We start from the raw sequence: 21,587 nt of genomic DNA on the forward strand, positions 1-21,587 counted from the left end.
AAAGAACGGAGCAAACAGAATTAGTGACATGCTCAAACTATTTACAATAACGTATTTAGATAGATTTGGATGAATTTTAATGATAATTTACTTATAAAAAATTTAATAATACCACATTTTAGCATCGTTTGTTCACGTTTCCTTGTTTTGATGATTTTCAGTATCAGAAGCGTGTAATTTCCCGTAAAATGCTTAAATTATTACGTCATTATTCTATGACGTCGGGTACTTCATTCATAAAAAAAAAACATATGACGTGGGAGTACGATCAGAACAGCCAATGCAAAATATTCATATTTTACCACGGGTGTGTACTCAAAGCGTTTGAAGGGCGTCATGTTAGAATACAAATGTAAACTTAAATGGTAAACAACAACATTTCAAGCATATCTGTCAATTAGAAGAGAATTTTGCTAAATAAACTGAATGTAATTTTGATTTTGTTTGAAATACTGATTATTCAAGCATAACTGTCAATATTTGTCCTAGTCAGATAAAAAGCTTTAGAGAAATTTTGCTAAAATTGCTATAGATGTCGTCTTTCGTTACACCAAATTTCTTTAAAACCACTGAACTGCCTATGACATATATTGATAGTTATAAAAGTCTTACACCATTTTAAAAATCTTTACTATTTTCTATTCAAGCTCCTAACATGCCTGAAATTTCATTCACTATGTCTGTTTAGCTTAAATAATCCTTTATAAACTGAACTGTACATTGTAGATTAGAAATGTTTGCATATTTTCACATATTTATGTTTTTGTGTTCAATTAAATTACCTATTTTGCTTTCAGGTTGAAAAAGCAAAATATGATTTGACGAAATTAAAAACTGAGCAGGATAAACCAAATCACAGTAATTCTTTCGGTAAGTAATGCTTATTTTTGTAAGTGATAAATATGTCCTGGTAAAATATGTCTGTATAAACAGTCGATGATTCCAGATTTTACTAGTATTTTTAGTCCGATGTAAGTAATCTATATCCCCAGACTAGTTTTCCTATGAATTTATGTCCATGTCATTAATGTTCCTATGTAAAAACTCCATGTCCTTTTTTTATAAGAAAAATATTAATGAATAAATTCAATTAAATATACAAATAGAAATTTAATATTATGTTTTAATATAGTTTAAGAGTTGTGTATTTATATTTTTGACAAAATAAATGTCCCCAGACTAATTTACTTAGGAAATCATGTCCTTGCCATTAATAGTCCTAGGTAAAAAGGTCCATGCCCTTAATTTTAAAAGGTAAATATATATGTAATGTTTTAATATTGATTAACAGTGTTGTGTATCATTTTTTTAAAATAAAATGTATGCTCCCAGACTAAGTTTTCTAGAAAATTATGTTCATTTCATTAATATTCTACGGAAAAATGTCCATGTCTTTTTTTTTTAATGAAAATTTTCATGAAGCAAATAATTTATATGTAAACAATGGAAACTCAGTTTTAATGTTAATAAATATTTGTGAATGAATATTTAGTAAAATCCATGTCCCCAGACTAATTTTCCTACGAATAAATGTCCATGTCATTAATATTCCTAGGTAAAAATGTCCATGCCCTTTATTTTTTTGGTAAATTTAACTGTTATTTTTTAACATAGTTTATAAATGAGTTGTATATTAAATTATTCAAGTAAAATTTATGTCCCAGACAAGAAGGAAGTCTCTCTTTTTTCATATTTCCGAACGGATGCTTTTACAGTTAGAGTTCTCATCTTTATGAAAGATGTTGTTTGCAGTTTCAATAACACATCGACACAGACAAAAATGTTAGGATGGCTAGCGTCACTCTGCTCGTTCGGTTGGTAATGAAAAGACTCGTCATCATCCGTTGTTCTCTTTTGGTCGGGGTCAGGAGGTGATCCCCAAATGGTTGGTGGAAATCTCGATTTGCTATCGATATAAAATTCCAATATATAATCGGCAAACTTTATGCATTTATCGTCAGATGGAGAATCGGCTATTAATTCAGCAAAGCATGCTTTAATCATGTCAGTTGGCAAGTAAGCCAAACCAAAGAAATGTGTTAGCCATTTACAAAAATCCTTACCAGAGTCAACTAGTTATATATAATATATTGAAGATATAAGATCAGAACCTTTTCTTTATTAAAAATTTTTTAAAAAAATATGTATCTAATACAATTATATTCAAATATTTATAATTCACCAGGTAAATTTCCGGAAAAGTAATAAATACAAAATTGCGGAAACGAATACTTTAAAGGAGTAGGTTCAGTAAGACCCCTTTTTTGGCCCCAAAATATAGCAGTTTTACAAAATTGTTAAAATATAAACCTGTAGTTATTTATTGGACAGTAGAATGCTTCTGCTACATAAATATGGGCTGTTTTTGACAATACAATGCACATATATCCGGTACTAGCACCATTAAGTCGTGCTAAATTACTGAAATCCTCATAATTCTAGCATTTTAGTTAAATTTTAGACGGTTTTCGTGTAAAACGAAAGTGGCCGCATTCGTGTTCATCCTTAATATTGAAATGTAAGTTGTATTTTATGATAATACATAACATATATAAAGGTTGAGGATGAACACGGATGCGGCCACTTTCATTTTTACCAAAAACCATCTGAAAAGTGACATTTTTCGGCATATTAGGTAGATTTTTCATATTTCAGCTTGAATCGGATCGTTTTTAATGACTAAATCTGTTAAAATCTTTCACATACACTAATTAATTCAAATAAAATAGACACTTAAGTGTTTAAAAAGTGGTCAAAATCTTTCGTCAGATGAACCTGAAATTTGAGGCCAAAATCGGTCCTTACCGGACCTACTCCTTTGCGGAAACGTAGTGTTGGGACTTTGAAAAAATTAGCGGGAATGCAATACGCCCTAAAATTTACTGTAACATGTACTCACCAGACCGTACTGGTGACAGGAACTTTGGATACTCAAACCAGGTACTTCATATCTGAAAAACAGGCAATATAGACCCTCAATTTTAAAGTTCATTCGTTCATTATTATTCAAAGCCTTGTCTTAGGCACCGGTCTACTTTACGGGAAGTAGCACAGTTAGATCTTAATGTACAAAAAGTGTACACACTAAAAATATAGTTCTCTTTGATTCCAATGTCTGTGTACACATGTACATATGAAATGTGAAAAAAATAAAGTTAAAGCTGTTTTGCTGTACATTCAAGTATGTATAAAAAGTGTGCCAAAGCGCCGGGTTTTTTTTATTTCGATTAAGTTAGAGTACTGATACAATACCAGTAGGATAGACACCTGTCCTGTTCACAAAATAATCAGAGACAAGGTTTGCCCCACCTCATAAAATGTCAATCATATTGACCATATTACTATTCAAACTATGACAGTCTTACTTAATAATAATCACTCAATACATAAATACTTGACCTCATAATTGAATACACGACTGTATATATTAGATGCTTGATATATAAACATGATAGATTTATTCCTTGTCTATTTCTTTTAAACTATACAAAGGAATTCTGTAAATTGTATCTGAAAGATAAATGGTTATTTACAGATTGACAAGATCTTTGTTTTCAAACTGAAATATAAAATTTAAATAATTTATGAAAAGGTATGCAAGTTTGTCTTTAATTTACTTAATAAATCTATGCAATAATCATATGTGATTCATCAATTTTATGTAAGTTATTTGCTTTTAAATTTTTTTAAACTCTTTAACCAAGCAAACCATTTTTTTTTGTAGTTTATTCCCCTATCAAATACCTGTTAACAATTCTAGTCACTTGATTGCACGAAGTGTATGTTTGCCATTTGAATGAATCGCGCTTGCAATCAAATAAGTTATTTAATCTGTGTAAGTTGGAAAAGTACATTTAAATGCCCTTTTCTAGAAAAAATCAAATTATAAATTTTAAACTTCAGTGTTATAAAATCATGATAATTGGTTTTTTTTTAATTAAGGAGCAATTCATAATAGTATACCTTAGTATGTCTCAATATTTATCAAAGGTACCAGGATTATAATTTGATACGCAAGACGCTCGTTTCGTCTATACAAGGCTCATTAGTGCTTATGGCGGCGTCACATATTGGCGTATAGACCGGCGTGCACCAAACGTACAGAGAAAATTGACAAAGTCAGTATACGTTAGTTGTACGCCGGAGGAACGCAAAGCAATCATTACACGCGCGTTGCATAAGTTTGATGGTCATCGTCATTATACATCACCTTCTCTGCATGATGTATCTATTAATGACTTGCTGCCTTTTATACAAACGCCGTTAGGTATTCATCACATTCGCACGAAACTTTATTCATTACCCCTTTCAAAACTTCATTCTCTGTTCAATTTATGTTTGGAACCCACTGTTACAAACCCTCATTCAAACCTATACAAAATTACAGCTATAATTTCGGATATTGCAAGTCACAGACTTTTCAAGCCAGTCCGCATTGACAAAGATGAAAAAGAGAAAAGATCTTTCCTTAATCTTTCCTTTGCCAACAAAGGTATCGATGGCTTCAACTTAGGCAATATCCTTCATCATAAATTAGTTCAATCGAAAATACCTCCTTATTTCAAAGACCAGTCTGTACCAATCATTTATTATACCTATACCAAACCTATTGCAACTAAAATTTTCAATTACAAACACGTTTTGCAGGATCTCGATATTGACGACTTCAAGTCTAAACCTCCCGATTGCACTTGTGCTAGTTCCCAATTCACATATAATCCCGCTGGCCACGTTATTACCGGTGACCTCAACATTGCTAATAACACTTCTCTACGAAATGTGTTATCGAAAGGTCCGAAATATCGTGAGCCTAAATCCATCACTTGGAAATTCAACTTTAATATTTTGATGGATTCAGTTGTGGATTATGCCAGGCAATGGGCTAAGCGCGAGAAGGAAGACGTAGACACTCTTTCCGAATGGATTAAGGCAGTGAGGTCGTTGATACAAATCAGAATTAAGAAACTGAATGGGTCTATCAATGCCCATGCTACGTCAATCTTTAAAGACCCAAATGTTGCAAAACACCTATCCCCACTCCATGAGTAATATGTTGTTGTCCCCGCAGATAAAGCCCCAAACAACATCGTTTTTGTATGTAAAACTCATTACATTAACTGCTTGATAAACGAATTAGGTATTGACAATTCACTTGGAAACTCAACATACCCTCACGACACTTAGCAAAGAGGAATTCCTGGATAATCATAGGTCTGTTCTGTGTTCCTTTGGAATTTCAACCAAAGATGAAGAACTGGATCTGCCATCACTGTATTGGATACCTAAACTACATAAGTGTACTTACAAACAACGGTATATTGCTGGGTCTTCCAAGTGCTCCACGAAACCTCTTTCTAAATTATTAACATCTATTTTATCAGCAATCAAAGATGGGCTTCAAAGTTATTGTGAAACTGCCTATTTTAGAGGGGGCGTGAATCAGATGTGGATACTTAAAAATTCCAAAGATCTTTTAGAGTACATACAATCTAACTCTCTTTCATCTAGTAACAGTATTAAAACATTTGACTTTTCTACTCTGTACACTAGTATTCCACATTCCATACTAAAAGACAAATTGAAAGAGTTGGTATTGCTTTGCTTCGTAAAAAAGAATGGCCAACGAAGATACAAGTATCTTGTCTTAGGGAGGGATAAATCCTACTTTGTAAAGGATCACTCTGATTCGAACAAAAATTTCTCTGAAACTGATATTATCAAGATGCTTGATTTCTTGATTGACAACATATTTATTACATTCGGAGGACGTGTTTTTCAACCGACTGTCGGCATTCCAATGGGAACAAACTGTGCCCCTCTACTTGCCGACTTTTTTCTTTATTATTATGAGGCTGACTTCATGCAGGAACTTCTTAGGAAGAAAGATAAGAAGTTAGCACTATCCTTTAACTCTACTTTTCGCTATATAGATGATGTTCTTTCACTAAATAATTCAAAATTTGTTGACTATGTGGAACGCATCTATCCAATCGAGCTAGAGATAAAGGATACTACAGATACAGTTGAGTCGGCCTCATATCTTGACTTACATCTAGAAATTGACAATGAGGGTCGGTTGAAAACAAAACTTTACGACAAAAGAGATGATTTCAGCTTTCCAATTGTGAACTTTCCATTTCTAAGTAGCAACATTCCAGCAGCACCTGCATACGGGGTATATATCTCCCAATTGATACGATATTCCCGTGCTTGCATTTCCTATCATGATTTTCTTGATAGAGGGTGGCTGCTCACAAGGAAGCTATTAAACCAAGAGTTCCAAATGGTGAAGTTGAAATCATCCCTTCGTAAATTTTACGGACGCCATCACGAGTTGGTTGACCGTTATGGAATAACCGTATCACAAATGATATCGGATATGTTCCTTACGTCGTAACTACAATCCCCTTCCCTTTCATGAATGTGACCTACCGAATTAGACTATTTACCGGGTTTTTTATCACATAAGCAACACGACGGGTGCCGCATGTGGAGCAAGATCTGCTTACTTCTGGAGCACCTGAGATCACCCCTAGTTTTTTGGTGGGGTTCGTGTTGTTTATTCTTTAGTTTTCTATGTTTTGTCGTGTGTGCTGTTGTTTGTTTGTCTTTTTCATTTTTAGCCTTGGCGTTGTCAGTTTGTTTCAGATTTATGAGTTTGACTGTCCCTTTGGTATCTTTCGTCCCTCCTTTTTGAAGTACGTCGAAATACAAAAGTATACGTTTGGTGAACTCTACAACTCAAGGGAATTTTTATGCAGTATAAATATTTTCATCCAGCTCAAGCGTGTGTCTAGCGTATACCTGTACGCAACACGCAAGTTATACATACACTATAAGCGCGTTTAACGCGCTACAGATAGGTTTGAGACACGTTTAGGGCACGTTGTATACTTTTCGAGATCGTTCGACTTTAACTAAAACGTATGCGGGTGTGTTTGTAACCCCCCCCCCCCCCCCCCCATAATAGAACGTCCAAGATACGACCGGGATGCGTCTCAAATACGTTCAAGAAACTTCTTTCGTTCGTAGCACGCATTCCATCTACGTTAGACAAACGTCAGGCATACACAACCATACGTTTCTTGAATGTCCGATAAACGCTTAGATACGCTTCTCGTACGCCCAATACGCGCTTAAAGTTCGTTGTACACACGTTACAGATATGATTGACAGGTTTAATGCATCAAAAATTACTAGCGTATTGGCAGCGTACATTATTTCTTAACACGTCCGGCGTACGTCGGAGCTATACGCTGATGTGTGACGCCGGTATAAAGAAAAACCTCAAAGCAACCTTTTACAATTTATTTCGGAGACAATAATGTGTTTCAGCTTTCAGTCTATCTGGTTGTCCCATGTCCATCGGATGATTGATAAACTTGATAAACTTTATTAGAGGAATCATTCAAAGTTTTGTTATTTATTTGTTTTAAAAGATAAAATATAAAAGATGAAACATGTATCAGGGTTACCCTGTATCGCTGATTCTCATTTAGCTCTTTTTATTTATCGAATAGTGTGTATCCTTCTAAAGGCCTGTAGTTAATGCAATTGTTATATCAATGTTCTTTTTTGTTCACTCACTACCTAATTGTTAGTTGAAAACTACCTTTCCAATATTTCCATGGGTGATTTCAATGCTTCCAAAACTTTGATTGGTTTTGATTATGTTTTACTTCTCCGTATGTTTTTTTTAAAGAACTCTGTTCATGCTTAATTTTGCAGTGAGTTAAGTGAGACCTTTTTTTGAAGGCCTTATTATGACTTTGATGTGGAGGACATCGATTAGAGTTGTGGTCTTTATTTTTTTGTGAAATTTTTGTATACATGTTCTGATTTTTTTGGCATAGACGGATTCCAATTTGTGTTTCTATCATATCCGCATGTAACTTAATTTCTATTCAGTAATCTTGAACTCACAGAACAAAAAAAAAACTCTCAACACTGAACGCCCCAAAATATCAAAATGGTATTGTATATGTTAGAACTTATGATTCTTCAGTACTAAATACCAGAAATGGGCACTCATATAATATAGCTACTTATGGTAAAAGCATCTATATGATGCACATACAATTTCTTTAATTTGAAGTATTTCCTGATAATCAAATCTTGGTATTATACTCCCTCAAAATAAAGTTTACTTAGGTGAATTTACGTTTTAATTTTTGTTTAAGTTGTCGAATATGAACTTATGGAAGGCTAGTGCACTTATGTTTGGAGACGCGGAAACTGTGTTCTGTCTCTATTTTAATATGCTTCCATCCAAGCAAAATAGAGCTATGTCAAGACAAATTCCTGCTGATATTTCTTTTAATTTTAGACAAAAATGTTTCGCTATAATGAAATAATTCGGACAAACAAAAATACGCTTAACTGAATATATTGATATTTCATTTGTAGATCTTTAGAGACGATTGTAACTTTTATGAGATACAAATGGGTGTTGAATGGGTACAACGCTATAAAAATATGGATATTGATTGATTAAAAGACTGATTTCAATTTTGTTTAACGCATTTCGACAATATTTTGATATATTTGAAGTATTTCAATGAATAGCATGTTTCTATATTTGAAGAGTGTGTCAGTAACCTCTGTTTATGTTTGATATTTTAATACCAAAGACATGATGAAACGAAAAAAAGGTCATGTAAACTTCACTGGAAATAACGCAATTGGAAAGTGATTCATCATTTAAAATAAGAAATGAATATAATTATCATTATTCACTTATCATTAAGAAAAAATAGTGTTCTCTAAAGGAACGATCAAATTATTTGAGCAAAATATTTGTTTTTTTAACAACCTATCAGCATTCCCATGGGAGCCAATTTTGCTCCTCTTCTTGCCGAATTGTTCCTTAATTTTTATGAGACTGACTTCATACAGGAACTTCTTAGGAGCAAAGAAAAGAAGTTAGTAATATCCTTTAACTTTACTTTCTGCTATACAGATGGTGTTCTCTAACTAAATAATTCAAAATTTGGTGACTTTGTTGAAACCTTCTATCCCATCTAACTAGAGGTAAAGGATACACCAGATCTTGCCTTACATCTAGGTATTGACAATGAGGGTCGGTTGAAAACAAAACATTACGGCAAAAGGGATAATTAAAGCTTCCCAATTATGAACTTTCCATTATTATATAGCAACATTCCAGCAGAGCCTGCATATATACGAGGTATATATATATCTCCTTATTGATAAGATATTCCCTGGTATGTATTTCCTATCATAATTTCCTTGATAGAGGGTTGATGCTGACAAGGACTGCTATTAAACCAAGAGTTTCAAATGATGAATATAAAAAAGAAGATACGATATGATTGCCAATGAGACAACTATCCACAAGAGACCAAAATGACACAGAAATCAACAACTATAGATCATCGTACGGCCTTCAACAATGAGCAAAGCCCATACCACATAGATGGCTATAAAAGGCCCCGATATGACAGTGTAAAACAATTCAAACGAGAAAACTAACGGCCTTATTTATATAAAAAAAAAATGAACGAAAAACAAATATGTAACACATAAACAAACGACAACCACTGAATTACAGGCTCCTGACTTGGGACAGGCACATACATAAATAATTTGGCGGGCTAAAACATGTTAGAGGTATCGCAACCCTCCCCCTACTCTGGAACAGTTGTATAACAGTACATCGTAGGAACAAAGTTGAAATCATCCCTTCGTAAATTTGACGGACGCCATCACGAGTTGGGTGACTGTTATGGAATATCAGTTTCACAGATGATTTCGGATATGTTTCTTATGTCGTAACTACATTCCAGTTCCCTTTTCACGAATATGACCTACTGAATTAAACTATTTACAGGGTTTTGTAAACACATGAGCAACACGAAGGGTGTCACCTGTGGATCAGGATCTGCTTTCCATTCCGGAACACCCCAGTTTTTGGAGGGGTTCGTGTTGCTTAGTCTTTAGTTTTCTATGTTGTTTCTTGTGTACTATTATTTGCCTGTTTGTCTTTTTCTTTTGTAGCCTTAGCGTTGTCAGTTTATATATGAACTATGAGTTTGAAAGTCCCTCTGGTATGCCAGCAGGCACAAAACGTTGTATTAACGTTGATCCAATGTCAGTCTTCAACGTTGTTTCAACGTTGAAACTTGGGTTAGTTTTGAAAGTTGAAATGACGTTTGAAATTCTGACGTTGAATCAACGTTGCAGTTTCAACGTTGTATTGACGTTGATAAAATGTTGAAATCAGGTCAAGTGAGGTTGACATCAGGTCTTAGTTAGGTTGAAATCAGGTCGGGTTAAGGTTGAAATCAGGTCTGATTTAGGTTGAAATAAGGTCTTAGTTAGATTGAAATTAGGTCGGGTTTAGGTTGAAATTAGGTCGGGTTAAGGTTGAAATCAGGTTGAGTTAGGTTGTAGTCAGTCAATTGTAGGTTGGTTGAAGTGATGCTTCTTGGGTGTAAATCATTCCTTATTGGAACGTGTTCAAATACAATAATAAGGTACCTGAATTATGAAATAAAAAAAAGCCACTTTCAAGTTTAATTTCAGTTAGAATGTCCATCAACAGTTCCTTTCTCAACAAGAGACAACTTAAAAAGAGAATAATAGACAATAACAATCAAAACCAATGAGGAGAGACAGTAGAATATCAAGATGTTATTTGAACCAAATATCTCAATATTAACAAGCTATCTTTTTCTAGCACACCAATTTCTCAAAGCAAAGGAGCAGATGTAAAAACTCACTACAGCACACTGGTTTGATTCTGGTTGATCAAGTTATACTAAATCATGAAAATGCAGCAAATTGACACAGTGACACAAAATGCCTCCTTTGTTTTATGTGAATACATACCAGAACCATTTAAAAAACCTGATCTCAATTTCAGTTTTTGTTATTCTGATATTCAGTTGTTTTTGTTTGTCTTTTTTTCATTTTTATTGATATCTTGTTGATCTGAAATTTGACTTTTTGTGGGTATGTCGTATGTTTTTCTTTTACATTTATCTTGAAGGCATTTGGAACAAACCATACTATAACCAAGCTGTTTACTCATTAAATCATTATACACCCGATACAATTAGGTAAACCGAACAAAAAGATGCATACCGGTAACACCAAATAATGTATTGATAAATGTCACTGCCTTTTGTTTACTGGCACTCAATTAACTATAGAAATTGACAAAAAGACGTTTTTAAAATGAAAAAATAATTTTATTTTAAAGATCTATTCTGTTGGCCTGGCAACTCCTTCTGTTCTCTTTGGGGCAAACGTCAAATGTCTTGCACACTGCTCAGGTATTTCGGATTCTGGTGTCTCTATGTGGTAGACAAGAACAGCATCTGAAAGCATGGAAGAGAAATAACATAAATTTTCATCACATAATAAAAGTTGTGTACTTTCAAAAGACGGAAATGTTATCATATTCTACCAATTATAAAACAATTATCTTAAATCATAAAACACAACATGCTCATTTGAAAAAATTATCCCAGCATGCATCAATAACAAAACAAAGCATGAATTCTAACCAGATCTGTGTTTTGCAATGACCATGATGTTCATATACTTACAGATGAAATTATAAAAGATCAGAAAAAATCTATAAGACCATAAGCAGTGTTTAAGAGCAAACCATTTCTACGTGTGTCAGACACCTTATCGAGTTGTATTGGAAAGAATTGGCTAGTATTCGATGACCCCCCCCCCCTTTTTCTGATATTGCTGATTGATTCTGTACATGGCTAAATATGTTTAATGTTAGTTCGCTAATTAGAGGATATATTCCTTAGATGCAGTTGTTCACTATTTGTTAATCAGTACGGTGCGATAATTTCTCGTGGATGATAAATGGTAAAATAGCGATAAACAGATTATCATTGGTTTTTTTCAACTCGATTGCTCGTTGAGATGATCAACGATAATCTATTATAATTATCTCCATGAATGCGTGTACTCTCTTTAATTTCTATATAGGAGTAGACACCAACTTTATATCTATGATGCATGTTTTGGGCATGGTTTTTTTTTTATTCTTTCTGTTGACAAACGCTTATTTTCAACTTGGAAAATGCATGTTTTGGGCATGGTTTTTATTCTTTCTTTTGACAAACGCTTATTTTCAACTTGGATAAAAAGAAATGACAAAACCACCACTGCTGTTATTTGTTTTTGAATTTAGTAATTCTAAATAGATAAAAACAAACTATGTTGACGACTGCATTTCTGAAACAAATTTTTCCATTAGAAAATTTTACATCATTAATCTATTACCTGATTTCGACAAATCTATTTCAGACGATAATTTGGAACATAAAATCAAAGAAGTGGAGAAGAATATAACTAAGCTACCAGAGTGTTTGCGGTATGAATATTTTGATGCAATGGTTTTCTATATGGAGGCAGATCGGAATGTGGCAACAAAATTTTGTGAACAGTTGAAATCTTTGAAACTAAAACATCCACTGAAACCGATACTATACGATGATTTTCATTTAGATCATGTTACAAATTCAAGACTCGCACAATTAAAACTGACTTGCGAAATTTCTATGTTCATTTTTGTACTTGTTACTGAAACTTTTATTAGGAACATAAAATCGCCCGAAAATGATGACCAATCAACATTAAATGGTGAAAATTGTGTATCGCCAGATAATTTTGTAATTGATGACGAGTTTAATAGTTTTTTCGAGGAAATAGTTTGGTATTGTAATAAGGGAAACAAAATAATACCTGTAAGGACGAAACAAGGTTTACCACTACCATTTGGAATAGGCTCTAAAAAAGCAATTGATTTCTTTAATCAAGATGATCAATTCAACGAAAGACTTAACCATCTATTTTCAAAAAGTGACGAAGAAAGACGAAAAAATAATACACAATTCATCGAGAAACGTATAAAATATATTTCAAATATGCCTACTCCTAATATTGTGTAAAAAAGGGTCACAGTATTATCTAAAAGAACGATTTAAGAAAAGTCAATGCCATGCTGGAATGATGCATGCGCTTAAGAATAAATTTTATAGCAAATCCGTTTAAAACCGGTCACTCATTGATACTAAAATTTTATGTGATCACCCCATTCTAGTAAACAATATATGCTATAAATGAAATCCACTACTAGATTTGAAAATTAACTATATATAAACAATTTAAAAGACCCCGATAATCATCAAACAGTCGGTATTTTTTCCAAATATAATACCTAGTGTGGACAATGTGTTACATTTTTTCATACACATTTTCAATTTATTACTTACTGTTTTATGCCTCAAATAGAAAGGAGAGAGATGATATTACACTTTTAAAAAAAATTACTGTATGGATTTTAAAGTTAGGTAGTGATTTGGTCCAGGTGAAAATGTAAATATTTAGTATTTCTTAATCTGTCAAACTGAATTCCCTCTGAACTTGAAATTGTCCATTTTTTAGTAAGAGCTATTAAAATAGGATTTGTCCCAAAATGCACTGCAAAATTATATAAACGTGTTCTCGGTTCATATCAATAATACGAACCGTTCGTATATATCGATCTTATCCCATCACATCATTTTTGAGTTTTATCTTCCCAAATCATGGACCTTGCAAGAGATGATTGAGTCATTTTGTGAGATATACCTCTAGTTACAGTTTAATGGTTCGTTTATATATAACGTTTATGCTGTGCATGATAAGTATTTGCCAAATATTATTTTTATGTAGCTATATAGATGTAAACACACTACTACAGTTCTTTTCATTGTTCCTATCAAAGTTTTATGTCTTTTACCCACCTTGCGAGACCGTTACGGATAGTCGATGTCGTAAAGTGCCAACATGTTTTCAGTTTGTGCTAATGGTCTGTTAACATAGAAATATGGGTTAAACAACGAATCTCTTGAGATAGTTTTGCCGCTATACATGCGAATATAGTACGTTATTTTCGGTTCAATCGTACTAGTTTGACCGATCTCTGTGGTCACATTTATAAAGTAAGATCGGTTTACTTTAGATCGATTCAAACTAAACTACATTTAGACCGATTAAAGTTCACATTAGCCCTTAAATCGATCTAAAGTAAACCGGTCTAGTTTAAATCGATAAAAATGTTCTAGTGTTCTCCAACATTTATCCTTATATGTTACTCTCTAGAGGTTTATGTGTTTCCCTTTACTTGCATATTCATAAACGTTAGTTCGTCGATGTCCTTTATCGCGACCAATGCAAATCAGAGTAAGGTTAGGAATGTGAGCAGATGTAATATCTATCGACAGATTATGAATCAAATTTAATGAAGACCACACGCAAACTGTTCAATAATACTCTAATTGCATGTTAGTGTCCGTCCTTCCAAATTGTTAAGCATCGGGAAAAAACGTCATGATTCACGAATCGCTTATTCTCTCAGGGGATGATTTTAAAGGTCTCAGTGATATAACTTATATTTATATAATTTGAAAATCTGTGATACACAATATTTGTGATTTTGTGATATATTGTATCCCATGTTGCAGTGTATATATTTTTTATTCTTATGTATACGATATTCACTGTTACATGATTTATTCTAAATTGATTAGAGAAATGAATCGTTTTTGTTGAAATCATGCAAAATGAAAACAAGTCACCTTCACATTTTTTATGAAGCGTTCCTTGCATAAAAAGTTATATTCACTTTATTCGATTAGCTAGAGCATTCTCTGTTATTTTGTACATAATATATGTCGACTTTTACATTTGTAATAACACTTACTTATTCGCTTAATAAATTACGTCACTTGCTTTCATTTCGTATAAATTTTTAAAAAGCACGACATTCAAACTCTGATATTTACAGACAATCAAATTAATAATAAGAAAAACATTTTGAGTCTGAAAGTAAATCTTGACACAAAAAATGCGGCAGAATTTGTCTAACGAGATGACTGCATTATAATGCCACTCGAAATCAATAATAAGTAATAAATCAGAAACTTTATAAAATTGACGATGACCATTTCAAAGTTGATAGTTTATAGAATATAAATCAAATTTCAATATTTCTTATACATGAATATCATTGAAAAATAAATTATTGTTACATATTTTCTATAAATTATTCTTGTGTATGATACAAACTACTTTTTTAAAACTTGTAAAATTTGCATTAAAGGGGCACTAGCTACGAGATGTATGAAAAATCATATATATATTATTTTTTTGGCTCAATCATTAATGAAATACAAATAGTGAGATAATAATTGACTTTTAGCAGCCAGTATGGTTCAATTTTGTCAAAATAAGCTAAAACAAATTGATTATGAATAATTCGCTTGCAAGTGAATAATTCGACCTCATTAAATCCGTATTCATGTAACCTTCCATTTAACCCCTTAGCTTGAGATGGATATCACGTGAATTGTATGTATAGAGTTATTTAAAGGAAAAGAATGTCAAAATTGGAATTGAGACAAAGGTTAATCATTTGATTGACTGATTCGATCCACAAAAACCTTTCTTAGTACAGGTAAAAACCAGGATAAACATTTAAATTTCATCTACAATGTGAAATTAAATAGACCTAGAAAAATTTTACAGCACGAGTTTGCTTAATCTATTTATATCTATATTTATGTTTACATCGCTTAATTAAATGGTCATCGGATAATTCTAGAGGTCAACTCGATGGTTAATTAGATGGCGTCTTGATAAAAGTACACACGAAACAAAACTACGTATTTTCATGCCCGTGTCCTGTTAATTGTTTTTTTTTTTTACTTTTAATAGTTTGGATAAATGTTTTAAAAATCGGTAAACATGTATTTGACAGGCTAGTGCTCCTTTAAAAAAAACACTTGCACGATGTACACAAACAATGTGTAAATAAGTGTTCAGTACACTAATTCTACATTGATTTGTGTTGCTATAACATCAATTGGAAACAAATGACGGAAGGATGTAACTTGTTTTTAAGTCAAATAAAAGATTAGTAATTATATGTATTGAACACCATGCAATTGTAAATATATAAAGATACAAAATGATAATATGTTGTTATAATGTTATACAGATGCATTGTCTTAACTGTCATGTCAAACCGTCTAAACGCTCCGATTGGTCTAGTATGTAACAAGATTCTGATCACAACATTTTGATTTTGGGTACAATTTCATAACAAGACATAGTAGCCATATGGGACAATTTTCTCATACAGCGTCTGAAATATGTATTTGTACGAACTCACAAAAATGAAGCCATCGAGAGTTCGCAAATGGGTCAGTCTTCAGATTGCAGGCTAAAGACATCACAACGGAAAAAAACCCACTTAAAATGTTTCTCATTACTGAAACTAACTCATTTTTTTTTTATTTCGGGCTAAATAAAGGCAACAGTAGTATACCACTGTTCAAAATTCACAAATCGATAGAGAAAAAAGAAATCCAGGTTGCAAACTAAAACTGAGGGAAACGAATCAAATATAAGAGAACTTCGACACAACAGAGACACAACATCGAAATGTAACACACACACAAACGAACTATAATGTAACAATGGCCATTTTCAAGACTTGATACAGGACATTTTATGAAAAAAATGGTGGGTTGAACCTAGTTTTGTGGCATGACTAACCTTCCGCTTTAATGGCAGTGTTATTTATAACATCAAAATGACAACATTACACGACAGAGTTACAATAAGTAAACAAAATCCACCTTATAATGAAGATAAATATGATGCGTTTTCCTGCGAACAATGAATCAGCAATTGGTCGGCTAACTGGCTCAATCACTCACTAAACCACACATGAAAATCAACAAAGCGAGCATGAGTAATAACTGCGGAACTTCCTCATTGTAATGATCAAGTGGTGTTATCGATATCGGCATCTAAAACAGACGAACCAGGAGAAACTAAATTGTCCATATAGATAACTGTAGCAAAGAGTAATTTAGAAAATTATTAGCCGATTGATACGATGCTTTTTGTCCGCAATTTACTTTTTGTCCGCTTTTGCTTTTTGTCCGATAATTTTGCTTTTTGTCCGACACTTTTGCTTTTTGTCCGTTGCTTTTTGTCCGTTTTTCTTTTTGTCCGATAATTTTGCTTTTTGTCCGACACTTTTGCTTTTTGTCCGTTGCTTTTTGTCCGTTTTGCTATTTGTCCGATAATTTTGCTTTTTGTCCGACACTTTTGCTTTTTGTCCGTTGCTTTTGGTCCGTTTTGCTTTTTGTCCGCTGATTTTGCTTTATGTCCGATATAAAAACGTGGATATTTTTGAAGGTTTTATTTTGAACTTCGAAAAATCTTCATTAGGGTATCTTATTTAAAAAGAAAGATGCCTGATTTATACCTCGCCTACCAACCAAGATGGCCACTATGACTGAAATAGAACATACGGGGTAAAATTAAAGTTTTGTCTATTATTCTGAAAACCATTAAAAAGAGAGAAAATCTGACAGCAGGATGTTGAGCTCTACCAATTGTCAAAACTGTCAGATGACGTCCAAAATTGGTTTCCATTCTTTAACTATAGTTCGCCCCAAACCAATGTTATGGAACTTAAACGCAATGCTTATTACCAAACATCCCAGATCAAGTTTGAATTTTGATGGCGTCACTTTTACTGCTCTAGAGTTTGGAAATGGAAAAACTGCTGAACTTTTTATATCCGTTCTTTAACTGCAGTTTGCCTTAAAAAATGGCATGGAATTTATATGCAATGAGTATACCACAAAACACAGGTCAGGTTTGAATTTTGATGACCTCACTTTTCCTCTTATGCCCTATATAGATGGGGAAAATACTGACTTTATCGTTTGTGTTTCTTAACTTAATATAAAAAAGAAGTATGGTATGATTGCCAATGAGACAACTCTCCACATGAGACTGAATGACACAGGAATTAACAACAATAGGTCACCGTACGGCCTTCAACAATGAGCAAAGCCCATACCGCATAGTCAGCTATAAAAGGCCTCGAAATGACAATGTAAAACAGTTCAAACGAGAAAACTAACGGCCTCAAGCAAATTTTATGAAACTTATACACAATACTTATTACAACAGAAGTTAGATCAAGAACAAATGTGGGTAGTGTCACTTTTGTTGTTATTAAGTTATGTCCCTTTCTAAAGTAATATGCGAGCGGGGGCATTATCTGTGTCCCATGGACTCATTTCCCATTTTAATATAGGATTAATTGCCCTAAAATGACAAATTGTTTTGCCTACTATCTTGAAAATTATAATAGATACAGAAAAACTTAATGGTGACCAGCAAGGTAAGTTCTACAAATGAGACAACATGATCGAAATCGTTAATTGACTCCTTAATACAGATAATGTCCATTGATGATGATTTTGACTATTTCTTTGACTATTTTTTTTGGGGGGGGAGGGGGAGGGAGGGCTTTTTTTTACCTTATATCTTGGATTATATCTTCAATCTCAAAGCATCAATATTAATTACAACATCTTACTTTATTATACAAAACATTTTATATTTTTAATTTTTCATATTTTTTTTAAAAACTTGTACATTTTTTCAATCTATGTCTTGTTGTAAGTTTCCTCCTGTGACATAATCTTCAATTTGTTGAAGGCGGTCACTATATGGTAGAAGAAGAAGAAGAAGAAGAAGAAGAAGAAGTAAATAACAAGAAAGCTTAAGGTCTAATTTTAAATCATTGTAACAAAATTCAACTGATAAATATTAATATTTTTACAAACGTAGATTTAAATTTATTTGTTTGATTTTTAATGTTTTTAAATTGGCATTTTTAGGGGACATAGTGCATTTTCTGAAAGAATATACATGAGCTTTTGCTATCTTAAATTTTAGCAGGAAAAATACGCACGGTGACCCTATTGTATCTATTGATATTCTTAAAGCTATCTTCTCGCATTTTGTTTTCAATTCTATAATTTAGATTAGCTTCTGATCACATCATGCATTTTAAGATGACAAAATAACAGAACTTTAGCAGTGCCCAAAAAATTGTTTTCCGGACATGTCAAATTTTATTTTTTAATGCATAATTATGAAATACAATGTGTTCAAAATTATGGGCTTGCATAATATAACTAGAAATATTATTGTATCTCATAATTTTATGGATTTTCATAATACAGTCGAAATTAGCCAAATCCATAATATTATGGTGTTCGCTAAGTGCCCCGACTGTGTCAATAGCGGTTGAAGGGCCGCAGCAGCCATTCTATTATTCAAATTATCCATTTCATTATTCAAAATTGGCTATTTCTTAATTTTCACGCGTATTTTGGCATTTTGGTCCTCTCCGTAACCCCTCTAATGGTCATTGCTGTACAATTAGCATGTCATATCTATAATCAAGGGATGAAGAATAGCAAAGGTCCAGTGAAAATAATAAAAGACAACGTAAAGTATTTGAATTTTTATATATTTATGGTATTCAGGTCGTCCATACATTAAACCAAGAAATTTCTGTTAAAAATAGTTAGGGAAACCCTCTAGTTTTTCCTCCGAAACTAGATAAATAAACAAAGTTTAAAATTTCAAAGAGTGCTTGGATTTTTTTGTCTGATATTAATTTGAATATTTGTAGGATATAGTGTCACAGTCAAAAAATATTATTCTATTTCATTATTCACTTTTCATTTTGAATACTGAAACAAAAACTAATTCATTATTCATTATTCATCACTTAACGTATAGTGATTAATGAAATAAAATATTTAAATATTTCATTATTCATTATTGAATTCTGAATAATGGAAAATGAATAATGGACGTACTTCAGCGCTGTCATACAAATTGTGTCATTTTGTCACAACCTGTAGCTTGCGAAAAATGCTCGGTGACCTATCATATTTATTAAATTCTTGAATATTTATTTACACAGTTCATAAATACATTTTTGTACTACGTTTTGGCACATTCTAGCATTTTTAATCTAAACTTCCATACCACCTTAAAGAAGATTTTAATCAATCTTTTTTTAAGTTTTGTCATATATTATAAAAAATTATTATAGATAAAGATACACTTTAAATCACAAAAATGATCAGCAATTCAAGATCTACTAAAAAGTCAAATGTTGTCGACAAAGTTAAGTAGACTGTGAATCTTTATAGTAGTAAATGCACTTAAATGAGGATTTTTTTTTATCCTCTTTTGTGTTTTGAGCAAAACTAAATAAGAAAGAAGGAATCGAAACAGCACATGATCAGCAATACAAGATCAACGAAACAGAATTTGTCATGAATTATATCCATGTGTATAATGTTGGAGAGTGTCCTTTGTTGAATATGCACATAGACCCAGGTGATCACAAAGGCTATTTAGAGCTTCTAGTTTATTTTTATTAGAACTATGCATAGCTGGTTAAACATGACTGTTAAGACTAATGTCGAATACTTTTCGCTTAATAGATATTTGGAACATATGTGAAGGACAAGGGTTATTTGAACGGACGTAATTCGAGTTCGAACGTTTTCTAACTCAAGTATGACTTTTTTCTTGCTTTTACTTTCGACATGTAAAGTTTAGCTTATGTCATGAATGTCACGCCCTTATTGTAAAAACACTTCAATAAACAGCAGACTATATGCCAGGTCTTTCTAACAACTAATGACAAACAATTTGGGGCGTAATTTAAGGAGGCTTTTCCAAGGATGCAATTGCTTGTAGACTGTATAATTACCCTCTACAGTATACCAAATAATCCACAAGTCCTCAAAAGGGACCTTTTAATGATAGGCCATGTCAAGGGAGATGTAAAGGAACAAACGCCCAGCAGGATCGATGCATTTGTCTTAAACATCTCCGATATTGATTCCGCGTGGCTTTCAAATTGACATGAGTATCCATTGGTGTTCATGTAAAACTTTTGGGGCTATATCAGTTTCATGGAAATTAACAAAGAGCATGGCAACCTTTCCTTGGTGATGTTTTAATGGCTGTCCGGCATATTAAAAAAAATATCTGATTACCAACAAAATAAAATATCTTATGTGTACCAAAAGCCGCCAGCGATGGTCACACAGACAATTTGCTACCTTCATGGACCAAAGTCAGACTTTTCGCGGGATCCTATTAAACATCTAGTGGTGTCACAACATGTACCATGTGCTGTAGAGATTTCGTTGCACAACATGACAGAAACATTCTTTGTTAGGACTCAATGTTGATAATACGACATTGGATGTTTCATATACCCATTGTAGCCGAAAAATGATAATGAAATGCTTTTGTTCGATATCGATCTATAATATTGTTTGAATTGTAAACTTTCATATTCATTTTTTTTTTTTTTTTTTTTTTTTTTTTTTATATATACATTATCATTTTGAATATAGATTTTGTTTTTTGAAAAAGCAAGTGTTGGACTCACTCTTTTATTGGCACTTATTTCATGTTAGCTGTCATTTTTTTAAATATGTTTATCTGAGACCAGGAGTGCATTCCAGCGGCTTTCTTTCGTTTACTTTTATACAGACCAGTGTTTTTTTTTTGTATTTGTTTCACCATTCTTAACTGCATGTAACATCTTGAACACTCAGAACAGCGAAACAAGATTTAGAATTCAGAAATAAATATCATTTAGCCATCAACGAATTACTTTTCAAGAGATGTTTTCGTTA

General features: G+C 32.7%; 1 protein-coding gene across 1 annotated transcript in view; it reads left to right on the forward strand.

Annotated features, from left to right (window-relative positions):
- Positions 1-16,010, forward strand: part of LOC139520227 (uncharacterized) — a 64,441-nt gene extending 48,431 nt beyond the window's left edge. The window contains exons 14-15 of the mRNA XM_071312711.1: positions 798-870; positions 12,298-16,010. Of these exons, the coding sequence (XP_071168812.1) occupies positions 798-870; positions 12,298-12,941 (717 nt within the window). The 3' untranslated portion in view covers positions 12,942-16,010. The remainder of the gene's footprint in view (positions 1-797; positions 871-12,297) is intronic.
- Positions 16,011-21,587: the final 5,577 nt, after the last annotated feature.

Source organism: Mytilus edulis, chromosome 4 (assembly GCF_963676685.1).
Source record: "Mytilus edulis chromosome 4, xbMytEdul2.2, whole genome shotgun sequence".
Classification (NCBI taxonomy): Eukaryota; Metazoa; Mollusca; class Bivalvia; order Mytilida; family Mytilidae; genus Mytilus; species Mytilus edulis.